A 13,560-nucleotide genomic window follows, 5' to 3' on the forward strand; every position below is an offset into this window, starting at 1 on the left:
TATATAGCATTATTTCAAATAGCTGAAAACTACAACCAAAATGTCCATCAAAAGTAGAAAGGATGGGGCTGGCCCCGTGGCCGAGTCATTAAGTTCGTGTGCTCCGCTGCAGGTGGCCGGGTGTTTTGTTAGTTCGAATCCTGGGCGCAGACGTGGCACTGCTCATCAAACCACGCTGAGGCAGCGTCCCACATGCCACAACTAGAACGACCCACAATGAAGAATATACAACTATGTACTCGGGGGCTTTGGGGAGAAAAAGGAAAAAAATAAAATCTTTTTAAAGAAAAGTAGAAAGGACAGATAAATTGTGGTCTGTTCACACAGTAGGCTACTCGGCAGCAATGAAAAAGAGTGAACTACAGCTATGCACGACAGTGTGGACAGATCTCACACACGTAATGTTGAATGAAAAAGCCAGAGGCAAAAGAATTCATACTGTATAATTCCATTCGTATAACATTCTCAAATGAGGGAAATTAATTTACGGGAATAGAAGTCAAAACAGTGATTACCTTTGGGGAGACGTGGACCGGGAGAAGGCACATGAGAAACTTCTAGGGGGTGGTAATAATCTACCTCTTGATTTGGGCTATAGTTAAATGGGTGTGTTTACTTGGTAAAAGTTACTGAGTTTTCCGTATTTTTGTCTTCAATGAAAACCATTTACTTAACTTAAAAAGTCTATACTACCTCTCATAAAAAAATAAATAAGCAAAGCCTTATGAAAGTTTGGGAGAAAGATTCTGTTCTAGGCTTGAGTGAGGTCAAGGAAGGGTTAACTCAAGTAGTCTGTAAAGTTGGGTAGAAGTCAGTGGGTAAAGACTGAGAGGCAGAATATTCCAGATAGCAGGAACAGGGTGAGCAAAGGAGAAAGGTGGAGAGTGTGGGCCTGGTTGGGGAATGGTAAAAAGTCCGGTTCAGCTTCAGTGTCAAAGACTGGCCAGATCGCATAGGAAAGAGAGCCCAGAGTTAGATTATGAAGACATGAAATGCCAGGTGATTGAGTTTAGCTTTCACACAGAAACAAATAGAAGCAACCGCAAAGCCCCTTTTATCATGGCGGCACTAGAACCACTGTAGAGTTACATTAGAGTTTATGAATTTTAACTTGAGGGTGTAAACATGTAACTGTACTTGACTCTTCTAGGTATTGTATTTTGACAGGGGTTTGTTATTTAAGCAAACCAAATATAGTCGTGTTGCTTATGAAAACATTTTATAAAGCTATAGTTATCGAGAGTTTGGTATTGACAGAATAGTCACAGTTCTTCAATTGACTCAAGAGGATAAGCCTATGATTTTACCATTATACAAAGAGTTCTTAAACTAAAACCAGCAACAATAACAAAATAGATCAGGAGTTTGCACACCATTGTCTGTGGGCCAAATCTGGCCCTCTGCCTGTTTTTGTAAATAAAGTTTTATTGGAACCCAGTCATGTGCGTTTGTTTACCTATTGTCTATGGCTGCTTTTACACTACAATAGCAGACTTGAGTGGTTATAGTCCACAAAGCCTAAAATATTTACTGTCTGGCCCTTTATGGAAAATATTTGCTGACTCCACCGCAAACTGTCTGGTCATCTCCTTTGCTCATTTTTCTCTTGGGTACTTTGTGTTTTTCTTATTACTTGGTAGTAGTTCTTTGTATGTTCTGGATATAATCCTTTGTCTGTTAGGTACATTGCAAATATCTTCTGCTTTTGATTTTTCATTTTGTCTTTTGTCATTAGAAGTTTTCAATATTTAACATGACTCTTTACATATACTGGCCTTTTCTATTAGGATTTGCTCCTTTTGTGTCATGTTTCAGAAGTCATTCCCTATAACTTGTGTATACGTTGTCTTGTTTTTCACATTTAGGTCCTTGATCTACCTGGAAAGTGTTGTTTGTGGATGGTGTGAAGTAGAGATCTAATTTTACTTTTCCACATGGATATCCACATGCTTGTTTAAAGGAGCTTGCAATTAGGAAAAATAAATATATATTTTAGTAGTGATAGATGATTCCCAGATCTCACAAACCTTGGTATTATAAGAACTTACTGCATAAAAGAGGAACGATCACAGAGTGAAAGAAATACTTTATTCAATAAATACATTTGGCCATTTGAGAAAAAATCTATTTAGCTACTGGAATCCCATTATACACCAAAATAAATTCCAGAGGGAGTTAAATATAAAAGATGAATTCAGTAAAAGACCAGAAGACTGTATTAATAAATAGTTATGACTCTTCTGTCGACGAAAATAATCCGTAACCAATCTATAAATGAAAATTTGGGTCAGTTTATTGTGAGCTAAAATCTGAGGACCATGGCCCGGGGCCTTTCTTCCCGAAGGAAGAAAGGGCACCAAGGAAGTGAGGTATACAGAGTGGTTATATACCCCCATACAGGACGTTTCACATATGATTGAAATGTCCCCCCCACAATAGTCACGAGATTGCCCTGTCGGCACAGCTTGATGGACACAGCAGGTAGTGGTCTGCTATCTCAGTGGGTGTAGCAGGAGGCAAGTCTATTGTCTCGAGCTGGGCGGTCACAGGTGAGCTCAGCAATCAGTTCCTAGCCTAAGGAAAGACGCTTAATCCCTAAGGAAATGCCAACGTTGGGAGGGGGAGGGAAGTTGCACCTTTATTTCAAGGGCCTTTGTTCTTGCTATAGGGAATCTCTAAATCAAATATACAATGCATGCTCAACGGCCTCGGTCAGGCCCGAATTAGGTTTACACCAAATGGCTTCCTCATATTCTCCAATATATCCTATTGCTTGCCATTTTTGTCACTTCTGATGGGGAAGGAGATAGAAATAAAAAAGATTTTAAAATACCCAAGAATAAATGTAATAAGAAATACGTGAGATGTTTATAAAGAAAAATTGGAAATGTTACTGGGGAACGTAAAAGGAGACTTCATGGAGAAACATATCCTGTTCTTAGAAAGGCGATATAATCCATCATAAAAATTATTTTTCCTTAGTCTATACATTTAATGCTATTGCACTAAAAACACAAACATGATTTTTTAACTACTCACACTGACTGTAAAGTTTACATTGTAAAATAAATATGAAGAATAACCAAAAAACTTCTGACCAAAGATGAGTAATAAGGGAGGACTTCTGACTATTTCATATTAGAATGTATTACAAAGGTTTGCAATTGTTGAGAGAGTTCTTGGCAAATATCTGGAGGATGGGGTCACACTGTGAGAGGTCCTGGGCTGCTTCAGAGCACCTGGTGGAGACTTAGAACTGAAACCAAATTTTTATCTTTGCCAAACTTCTGCCCAAGGCAGTGAATTCACGTTCTCCCTATGTCCATGCACACTCACCCAGACGGGCTGCTTGTGCTGCATGTGCTTGTGCTTCTTATGATGACAAGAATTGGCCCTAGGGCCTTGCCGTCCACAGTGAGGTTCCGGGCCAGCATCAGCATCACTTGGGAGCTTGTCAAAAATGCAGAATCTCGGCCCTACTCCAGACTAAAATCAGAATCTGCTTTTAACTGGGGGGATTATTATGCACATTCAAATTTGAGAAGGGATATACTAGAGTGACCTCCTTGTTAGTAAAATAAAATTACCTATGACCCACACACACATTTTAATTGAACTAAGGCTTATTTCAAGAGTGTTCCCTTTTATATTCAATTTTTAAAAGTTACCAGCCACTTCTGCACGTGATTACTATTTTTAACCTTCCTCTTTTAGGACATGTGCCCTCTGGTCTGAAATGCCATCCTGACCAGGAACATGTAGTTTACCCTCTGGGTTGCACAATCCTCATTCAGGCAGTAAACACTCATGAACAGAATTTCCTGCATGGTCACGACAACAATGTTTCCTGCTTGACCATCTCCAAGAGCGGAATTTACATTGCCTCTGGACAAGTCACATTCATGGGCTTCAAGGTGAGGAAACTGAAAATAACTCCTTGTGAACTGATTTCGAGGTACCTCCCTAGAAAAACTGCCGACCTCAGGTTAGCCCTGTGCTGCCTCACGTTCTTTGCTTTCCTCTTCTTCCTCTTCGCTTCTCTGACTCACTGTCATTCTATCAGGCGGAGAGCGAAGGGGTCTAGTCTGGTGTTTTTACACCAGGTGTTGCAGCTTGTGACTGATAACTGCTTAGGAACAAAAGTTCCTGCTTGAAACTGTCTCCATTTTGTTGCTATCGCGTTTGTAAGACTTGATCTAATTTCTAGAAAAGTGACATTACTGATTATTTTTCACGGAGAGCGCTAGCTATCTCCTCAGATTCTTTTAAAGCCTGTCTCTGATCTGACAGTGTATTCTTGCCCCCAGGCAGATATCATTTTGTGGGATTATAAGAAAAGGGAACTGATTGCGCGGCTGTCACTTCACAAGGGCAAAATCGAAGCTCTGGCCTTTTCGCCAAATGATTTGTACTTGGTATCACTGGGAGGCCCAGATGATGGAAGGTAATGAACTAAACATATTTACTTATTTTCCACGAGGCATATTTCCAGACGTGTCAAGTACCCTCTCCCCCGACACATTCTCTTTGGCCTGTCTATATTGGAGTGTGTGTTGTGTGAAAAGCCTATGAGGAAAATACCATAGGTCAGTTGTTCTCAATCCTGGCTGCACATTGAAATCAACTGTGGAGCTTTAGAAAATTACCGACGCTTGGTTCCCCCTTCAGAGAGTTTGATTGATTGGCCTGGGCCTTAGGAGTTGTGAAAGCTTCCCAGGTGATTCTAATGTGCAGCTAAATTTGAGAACCACTGCTGTAAAGGAAAGATGACGTCATCCTTCTTGCATCAGCATCATCGTCGTCATCAACATAGACAACAGCTAATCTTTTTGGAGCACTTACTATGTGACAGGTGTGTGCTGAGCACTTTGCATCATCTCCATGAGGTGGGAACTGTCAGGGCCATATGACAGACGGGGAACTAAAGTCACCAGCTAGTAAGTAGCAGAGCTGGGAGACAAACCCTGGCAGTGTGACTCCAGAGGTGGCATTTGTAACCTGCCTCGCCAAGAAGGGATCTTTGCCCTCACAGGCAAAAGGAACTCACAGTCAAGTTTAGTAGGCAGAGAATACATTCAAATGAAATTGGGGGGAAACGTAAATATTTAAATGAATTATATTCAGAAGAACAATCAACACAGTACATATTCCTAAGCAAAAGCTAAAGGAACATAGTCTGCAGAAGAAAAATAGGAACACTGAGGTTTGTGTAGGATTTAGTACTTTGGTGCAGTTTTACAGATATTTTCTTGTTTGAGCTTCACAGGTTTATTACAAACGAAATTTACATTTGTGTGTAGTTATATAGTGACAGCTCTCTTAATATTCAGTAAATCAACAAAATTTTCATGAGATTTCCTCCTTTAATAGTCATTCCCTCGCCATAAGTAGTCACACCTTCCCTGAGCCATCCCACTTGACTGTTTTTCATGAGCAATGTATCCAGAATCATCTATTAACATTCTTAGCTCAACTTAAAGCAGTTGTTCTCAATCTTGGATGCAGACTGGAATCACCTGAGGAAAGTTTAAAACTACTGACACTTGGGTCCACCCCCAGAGATTCTGGGAGCTTGGCAATTAGGCCGCTGCACCCCTAGCCCCTGCCAGAGAGATGCCAAGCCCCGGTCTTGGGGGAGAAAAAATGGCCCCTTAACCAAGGTTAATCTGCAAAACTGTTTGTTTCCTCTGTAATTTCAAGCTTGACTTTAGGCTATCTAAAATTTGCTTGCAGAAAATTGGGGGGATGTTGAGAAAAATATCCTAAAGAAAGTTTCTCTTCTAAACAAGAAGAAAACCAATCTTGCTTACCAGGAAAATGCAATATGCCCATCCATGAATAGTCAGGTGGTGAGGAGGATGGGGTTCTGCCAATTGGTTTTGGACAGGAGGTCAACCCTGAACCTGTGGGAGGGTCCATTCTACCCAAACCAGCTGGTTTCAACACAGAGCAGGAGGAACAGAAGGGAGGCCAGATTGTGTGGGCATATATTTTTTTTATAGTATTACATAGCCTTTATGTAACCTATGTAACCTTTATGAAACTTTTTTGCATTAATGTTATCCTCCCCAGCATTTTTAGTATTATTAGCCAAGCACTGTTCAATTTACGACTAAGTTGTATGATTGCACCCAGAAAGAAGGAAATGTAATCTAAAGGGCTGCTTCTCAAAGTGTGGTCCCCAGACCAGCAGCGTCAGCACCACCTGGGACTTTTTAGAAAACCAAATTGTCAGGCCCACCCCAGATCTCCTGAATCAGAAACTGCAGGGGTCGGTCCTAGCAGTCTCTGTTTTAACAAGCCCTCCAGGTGATTCTGATACACGTTCAAGTGTGAGAACCTTATGTCATCCTCTTTTATTGCTTTTTTTGTTTGTTTTTTTGGCTGGAATACTTCCCCAAGGAAATTTTTTACATGAGATAACTGGGTGGTAAACTTTTATGCCTTGCATGTCTGGAAATGCCTTTGTTTTAGCGTCAGACTTGATGGATGGGCTCACTGGTTTCTAGCCTCATCATCATTTTCCTTCAAAACTTTTTAAGTGTCACCCATTCTTCTTCGAATACCCAGTGTGACTGAGGAGATTTCTGGGGGTCAGCGTAGTTCTTTTGCTCCTTTGTAAGTGAACTGCTTTGCTATTATTTCTTTCTTTCTAGAACCACTAAAAGAGCTGTTTCTTACTTTGAAAGCCTGTTTTCCCCTGACTGCTTTGTCCCCCTCGTTTGGCAGTGTGGTGGTGTGGAGCATAGCCAAGAGAGATGCCATCTGCGGCAGTCCCGCTGCCGGCCTCAACGTCGGGAATGCCACCACGGTGATCTTCTCGAGGTGCCGGGATGAGATGTTCGTTACTGCTGGGAAGTACGTGTCTGCAGTTGGGGTTTTTGGTACTCAGAGACCACTGCGTTTGCTTGTGCTGAAAACATGGTGATTCTAATTTGAGGGAACACGTTTTTAGTCTTGGAAAAAATATCATACGTCACACATTTCATTATTTTGTAGTCCAGTCATCCTTTTAGCTGAAAGTCTTTTAAATATGGTTATTTGAAAATTCTGTGCTTCCTACTGAAAAGGCTCTGCTTATCTGCTAAACTCATTTGAGGTTCTGGTGTGTTCCTTACTGATAACACCATACTCAGAGTAATTTGCACAATTGCACAGGTTCACTTACTGGTTGATGTTTCTTACCACCTGCTCTTAATTTAGGTCTCATGAAATAACTGTGGCTGAACTGTGCCAGGAAGTTTCAAATGTTTCACTGTTAGCCATATGATATAATTTCCAGTAGGGCCAGCTCTCACCAGCTAACGGAGGCCAAGCCGAAGGTCTGAACAGAGGCCAGCATCTGTCTAACAGAAGAAATTAATTTACAGATTCACCAATCAGGGCCCTGTTTGGAGTCTGAAGGTTAAACCCGTCTAAAAGCATCCTCTTTAATGTCGTATACCAGTTCAAAGGTCAGAAATCTGTGAATGCAGTGTTGAAGTATATGCCCGGTGGAACTATCCTTTTCAACCCACCTCTGGTGTCCCACCCGGGAAGGGCACACACCGTTGGTTGCTCTTCCAGCCAGAGTAAGGAATTTGTTCTGCTCTACATCTGTACTGTTTCCTGTCCCCACCTTGTGAAATGCAGCATTTGCTTCATGGTTAATTATGAGGAAGGATTTATTCAGAGGCCATGAAACTAACTGGTTGACATGAAAGCCAGCCCCTGAGGAGTGAACCTTATTAGGACAGTACTCTGATCCTACAGCGGATGACCATGTCCCACTCCCTCTTCAGAGGCTGCTGTTGACCGCGAAGCTCCTCAGCTCCCTTCGGGTTTGCAGAGTGACTGGTTTTATGGGGCTCTTTCTGCTCCTCAGCGGCGGCTTACACAGCAGGCATCAGCCCATTCTGATGTCTGTGGACAACGTTTCTCCAGGAGTCAAACTTGAATTTAAACCAAACCAAAAAAATATTTTTTAAGACAATCTATATTCTAGGTCTGCTTTAATTTCATGTGACACTGATAACAGAGAAAAACTTAGCACTTAAGTAAGATTTCTAGTGTGGTTCCCGTATACCCTGGGTTCTCCACGATGGTCCCAATTTCAGGTATTCTGTTATATTGACCCCCAGGAGATGTCCTACAAATTCTAATAGTTCAGCATCCAAATAACATTTACCAAGAAGGCCATGGAAAAGCTGATTAAAAAAAAAATTGGGAGGTACATTCAAAATACTTACTGAGCACTTACTATGTGCATTACTCAGCTTATAAAGAAAAGGGCGACTAAATTTGATCAGTATATTTTTAAATTAATCTTTGCTGCCTTGGGATATTAGCTGAAGTTTTGGTGATACTGACTATGATATTTTTATGCAATTATTAATTCAGATTAACTAAACATACAATGATTAAGTACCTACCGTATGCCAAGTCTTGTGTCGGGTACTGATTTTGTTTGACTTCTGGTTGTTTCATCTCGTTTCTCTTCCTTGAAGACAGGACTCTCTATAATGAAGCACTTCTCTTTAAAAAAATTCCTCGCTACTCAATTTGTTGTAGTTAGTGCCATCGAGTCAATTCTGACTCTAGTGACCTGTGCACAGCAGAAAAGAACCCTGCTGAGTCTTTCTGTGCCATCCTCTTACCTTCTGGCACTGTATCACTCTGCTGCTATTCATACGATTTTCACGGCAAAATTGTTCAGAAGTGGGCGGCCAGGTCCTTCTTCCCAGTCTGTCTTACTCTGGAAGCTGCGCTGAAACCTGTCCACCATGGGTGACCCTGCTGGTAGTTGAAGTCCCAGTGGCATAGCTTTCAGCATCACAGCAACACACAGCCACCACAGTATGACAACTGACAGGTGGGTGGTGTGGTTCCCTGACTGAGAAACGAACCTGGACCGCCACAGTGAGAGCGCTGAATCTTAACCACTAGACCACAAGGGCTGGCTTCACAGCTCACTACCTCGAAAGAAACGTACTTAATGATCTCTGATTTGCTCTTCATGTGTTTACTTGTTTATTTGTTTGTCTGTTTTCATTATAGTGGGTAGAGTGTGCACTTCAAAGTGAGAGAGAACAGGGTGTGAATCCTTGCTCTGCTGCGTATAGGCTCTGCGCTTTCCAACTTGGGGAACGGGGGATCATAAAACCTGCCTCCCAGGGTGGTCATGAGGATTGAAAGGAAGATCTCAGGCAGAGCGCTAGGCTGGAACAACCCTCAGATATGTCTGGTTCTCTTCCCTTCCACTTCTCCTTTAAGAGAATAAGGACACAGAGAAGAGGCGAAGTACTTATTAAATGAGTACCCCTTTGATTTGAGTTTCTTTTCTATAGTGGGACAATTCGAGTATGGGAACTGGATCTCCCAAATAGAAAAATCTGGCCAACGGAGTGCTTAACAGGACAGATGAAAAGAATAGTCATGAGTCTGACAGTAAGTATTACTTTAAGTGTTATTTAAATAAGTAACTATTATTACAAGCTCTTGTTAACAGTACTGACCAAGATGTGTGTGTGTGTACGTGTACCTTGGGCTGGGGGAGGGGAGGGGAGAGGAGGTCTGGACGTACGGGATGTTGAGGAGGCAAAGGTGAGGGAGAGTCTCACTTGTGGAGCTCCTTTCAGAAGTCAGAGAGGAGCTGCCTCGACACAGCTCTGGGTCTTGTCTTGCTGGGCCCTGGGCTGCTATCAGATGGAGAAACCTGCTGCACCTCAGGGGAAGCAGTGTAGCCAGGAGGCGCTCAGAGCCCACAGCACATCCCTCTGTTGCTTATGTTATTTCTGCCACTAGAAATAAAGTTTCTAACAATGAAACGCATTGTTGAAATGCAATCTCTTCCATAAAGAAGAATCCTTCATATATTTTTAACGTGGAGTCATACATATAACTCCATTCTCCACTGAATTGTTCCTCTTGTTTAATGCGTAGTCACTTTATGAATATAGCCTTTGGAAAATGTGAGATAAAGCACATGCGTGTTCTCTTTGGAGGAGCACACCGTCATCCTAGGAGCCCTTTGGAGGTGTCTCAGGAGTTGGAACTGGCGGGGTATGCATACTAACATCAGACACGAGTAGACTTCAAGTGAATGCACGGGCTGATTGGACTCTAATATTTCCTCCAGTTCTGAGTTTGACCCAGATTCTCCTTCCCTCAGGGCTGTTCTTATACATCTTTGAGTCTGAGGAAACAGAAGTAGCCATGAGCACCTTTGCAGATGTTCACGGGGTTTCAGAGGAAGCCCACCCTATCCCTGATCAGGGGCTCATGGGCATCACTGAGGAAACTCAGGTCTTCAAGTGTCTTTTTCTCTCTGATCCCCAGATGGCCGATGATGACAGCTTTTTCTACCTTGGCACCACAACTGGAGATATCCTAAAAATGAACCCTCGGACTAAACTGCTGGCAGACACTGGGCCTGCGAAGGACAAATTCAGTCTGGTGAGTAGAGACCGTCAAACTCTGCTCTGCCCTGCGGTTTTCTCGTGATATCTTCCCTCCCCTGGCAGCACAGATTTACACTAAGAAAGAGTCTGTGGACGATATGATCTTATATATAGAAAATCCTAAAAAAAATCCATCGGAAAGCTACTAGAAGTAATCAACAATTATAGCAAAGTTGCAGGGTACAAAATCAACTTTCATAAATCAGTTGTATTTCTATACTCTAATAATGAACTAACAGGAAGAGAACTCAAGAACACAATCCCACTCACAATCGCAACAAAAAGAATAAAATATCTTGGAATAAATTTAACCAAGGAAGTGAAAAACCTACACAATGAAAACTACAAGACTTTCCTGAAAGAAATTTATGATGACGTAAAGAAATGGAAAGACATTCCATGCACATGGATTGGAAGAATAAACATAGTTAAAATGTCCATACTACCTAAAGCAATCTACAGATTCAATGCAATCCCAATCAGAATCCCAATGACATTCTTCACAGAAATAGAACAAAGAATCCTAAAATTCATACGGGGCAACAAAAGACCCCGAATTGCTAAAGCAATCCTGAGAAACAAGAACAAAGCTGGAGGCATCACAATCCCTGACTTCAAAATGTACTACAAAGCTATAGTGATCAAAACAGCATGGTACTGGTACAAAAACACGCACACACATCAATGGAACAGAAGTGAAAGCTCAGAAATAAAACCACATATCTGTGGACAGCTAATCTTCAACAAAGGAGCTGAGAACACACAATGGAGAAAAGAAAGTCTCTTCAACAAATGGTGTTGGGAAAACTGGACAACCACATGTAAAAGAATGAAAATAGACCATTCTTTTACACCATTCACAAAAATAAGCTCAAAATGGATCAAAGACTTGAAGGTAAGACCTGAAACCATAAGACTTCTAGAATAAAATATAGGCAGTACACTCTTTGACATCAGTCTTAAAAGGATCTTTTCAGAGACCATGTTTTCTCAGACAAGGGAAACAAAAGAAAGAATAAACAAATGGGACTTCATCAGACTAAAGAGCTTCTACAAGGCAAAGGAAAACAGGATTGAGACAAAAACACAACCCACCAACAGGGAAAAAATATTTGCAAATCATATATCCAACAAAGGGATAATCTCCATAATAGATAAAGAACTCATACAACTCAACAACAAAAAATCAAACAACCTGATCAACAAATGGGCAGGGGATATGAACAGACATTTCTCCAAAGAAGATATACAGATGGCCAATAGGCACATAAAAAGATGCTCATCATCACTGATCATCAGGGAAACGCAAATCAAAACTACACTAAGATATCACCTAACACCTGTTAGAATGGCTAAAATAACCAAAACAAAAAATAACAAATGTTGGCGAGGTTGTGGAGAAAAGGGAACCCTCATACACTGCTGATGGGAATGCAATCTGGTGCAGCCACTATGGAAAACAGTATGGAGATTTCTCAAAAAATTAAAAATAGAAATACATATGATGCAGCCATCCCATTACTGGTTATCTATCCAAAGAACTTGAAATCAGCAATTCAAAGAGACCCATGCACCCCTATGTTCATCGCAGCATTATTCACAATAGCCAAGACATGGAAGCAACCTAAGTGCCCATCGACTGATGATTGGATAAAGAAGATGTGGTGTATGTATATATACAATAGAATACTACTCATGCATAAAAAAGGATAAGATCATCCCATTCACAATACCATGGATGACCTTGAGGGTATTATGTTAAGCAAAATAAGCCAGATAGAGAAAGACAAACTCTGTATGACTCCACTCTATGTGGAAGATAAACAAACACATGGATAAAGAAGACAGATTAGTGGTTACCATGGGAAAGGAGGGTGGGGAGCGGGCACAAAGAGTGAAGTGGTGTACCTATAATATGACTGACAAACCAGAATGTACAAGTGAAATCTCATCGGGTTGTAAACTATCATAACCTCAATAAAAGTTTTTTTTAAATAAAAGAAGAAAGAGTCTGTGGAAAAAAGAAAAAGCCTGTGATGCACCCAAGGCCACACCTACATTTGCAAGGTGCGTTGACTTGTTCTCTAAGCCCTCATTTCTAGTTTATATTCAGGGCAAAGATATTCCTACGTATCCTCAATTAGGGAATCAGAGCCATACCTTTTTTCACATCTTCAAAGCACAGGACCTGTGGCCTTGTGATTTGTAACCACATTGGTTCCAGCATTTGGGCAGCCCTGTTGCCATATGTAAGAGACATGTGCTCTTTGATCTACAAGAATATGTATATATGATTTTTTACTAATCTAATAACGAGATCTTAGATTTTAGCCTCAGCCGACATTCTGTCATGAGCAAGACCTAGAAATTATTGATTGCTTATATTTGCAGAATTCCTAACAATTCTGGTTAAAAGTCCAGTGAGAGACTTTGATATTGAAACAAAAATAAAAAGCCTTTGATCTCAGGATAATTTTACAGCGTAAGTGCTGCTGTTTCCAGTACTAGACGCTTTGAATTTGAAAGCTTGTGCTGGGTTCTGCATCTGCCTATCTCGTGTCTGATAATAAAACAGACGGTTCCAACTAAGCTTAGATACCTTTCCACTTAGCAGATATTCCCAAGAGGCTTTGGAATATTGCACCATGTTCCTGGGAAGATGTCAGAGTTTTCTTAATCCTACCATCATTTAATATTCAAGCTTTTAAGGTGATGCCTAAGAATCGGAGAAAGCTATAATATAGGTAGAGACGAGCTTAGAAATAATCCCACAGGAGATCCAGGTATAGTCTACACCAATGCTGTTTGAGTTATTTTTAGGAGAGAGATTCCAATATGTTAAACAGACAAAAGCAAAGCAGAGCAGATTAAGGAAGGACAGGGATTAGAGCTCTGCCAGTCCCAACTCCTGAGACGCCACCGAAGGACTGCGTAAAACACTACTCATGAAATATGGCCAATAGACACATGAAAAGATGTTCATCATCGCTAATCATCAGGGAAATGCAAATCAAAACTACACTAAGATATCACCTTACACCCGTTAGATTGGCAAAAACATCCAAAACCAAGAGCGACAAATGTTGGAGAGGTTGTGGAGAAAAAGGAACCCTCATACACT

General features: G+C 41.1%; 1 protein-coding gene across 1 annotated transcript in view; it reads left to right on the plus strand.

Annotated features, from left to right (window-relative positions):
• Positions 1-13,560, plus strand: part of CFAP52 (cilia and flagella associated protein 52) — a 40,598-nt gene that overhangs the window by 1,876 nt on the left and 25,162 nt on the right. The window contains exons 2-6 of the mRNA XM_001504842.5: positions 3,715-3,914; positions 4,308-4,444; positions 6,730-6,858; positions 9,327-9,426; positions 10,318-10,434. Coding sequence (XP_001504892.2) covers positions 3,715-3,914; positions 4,308-4,444; positions 6,730-6,858; positions 9,327-9,426; positions 10,318-10,434 — 683 coding nt within the window. The remainder of the gene's footprint in view (positions 1-3,714; positions 3,915-4,307; positions 4,445-6,729; positions 6,859-9,326; positions 9,427-10,317; positions 10,435-13,560) is intronic.

This window comes from Equus caballus, chromosome 11 (assembly GCF_041296265.1).
Source record: "Equus caballus isolate H_3958 breed thoroughbred chromosome 11, TB-T2T, whole genome shotgun sequence".
Lineage (NCBI taxonomy): Eukaryota > Metazoa > Chordata > Mammalia > Perissodactyla > Equidae > Equus > Equus caballus.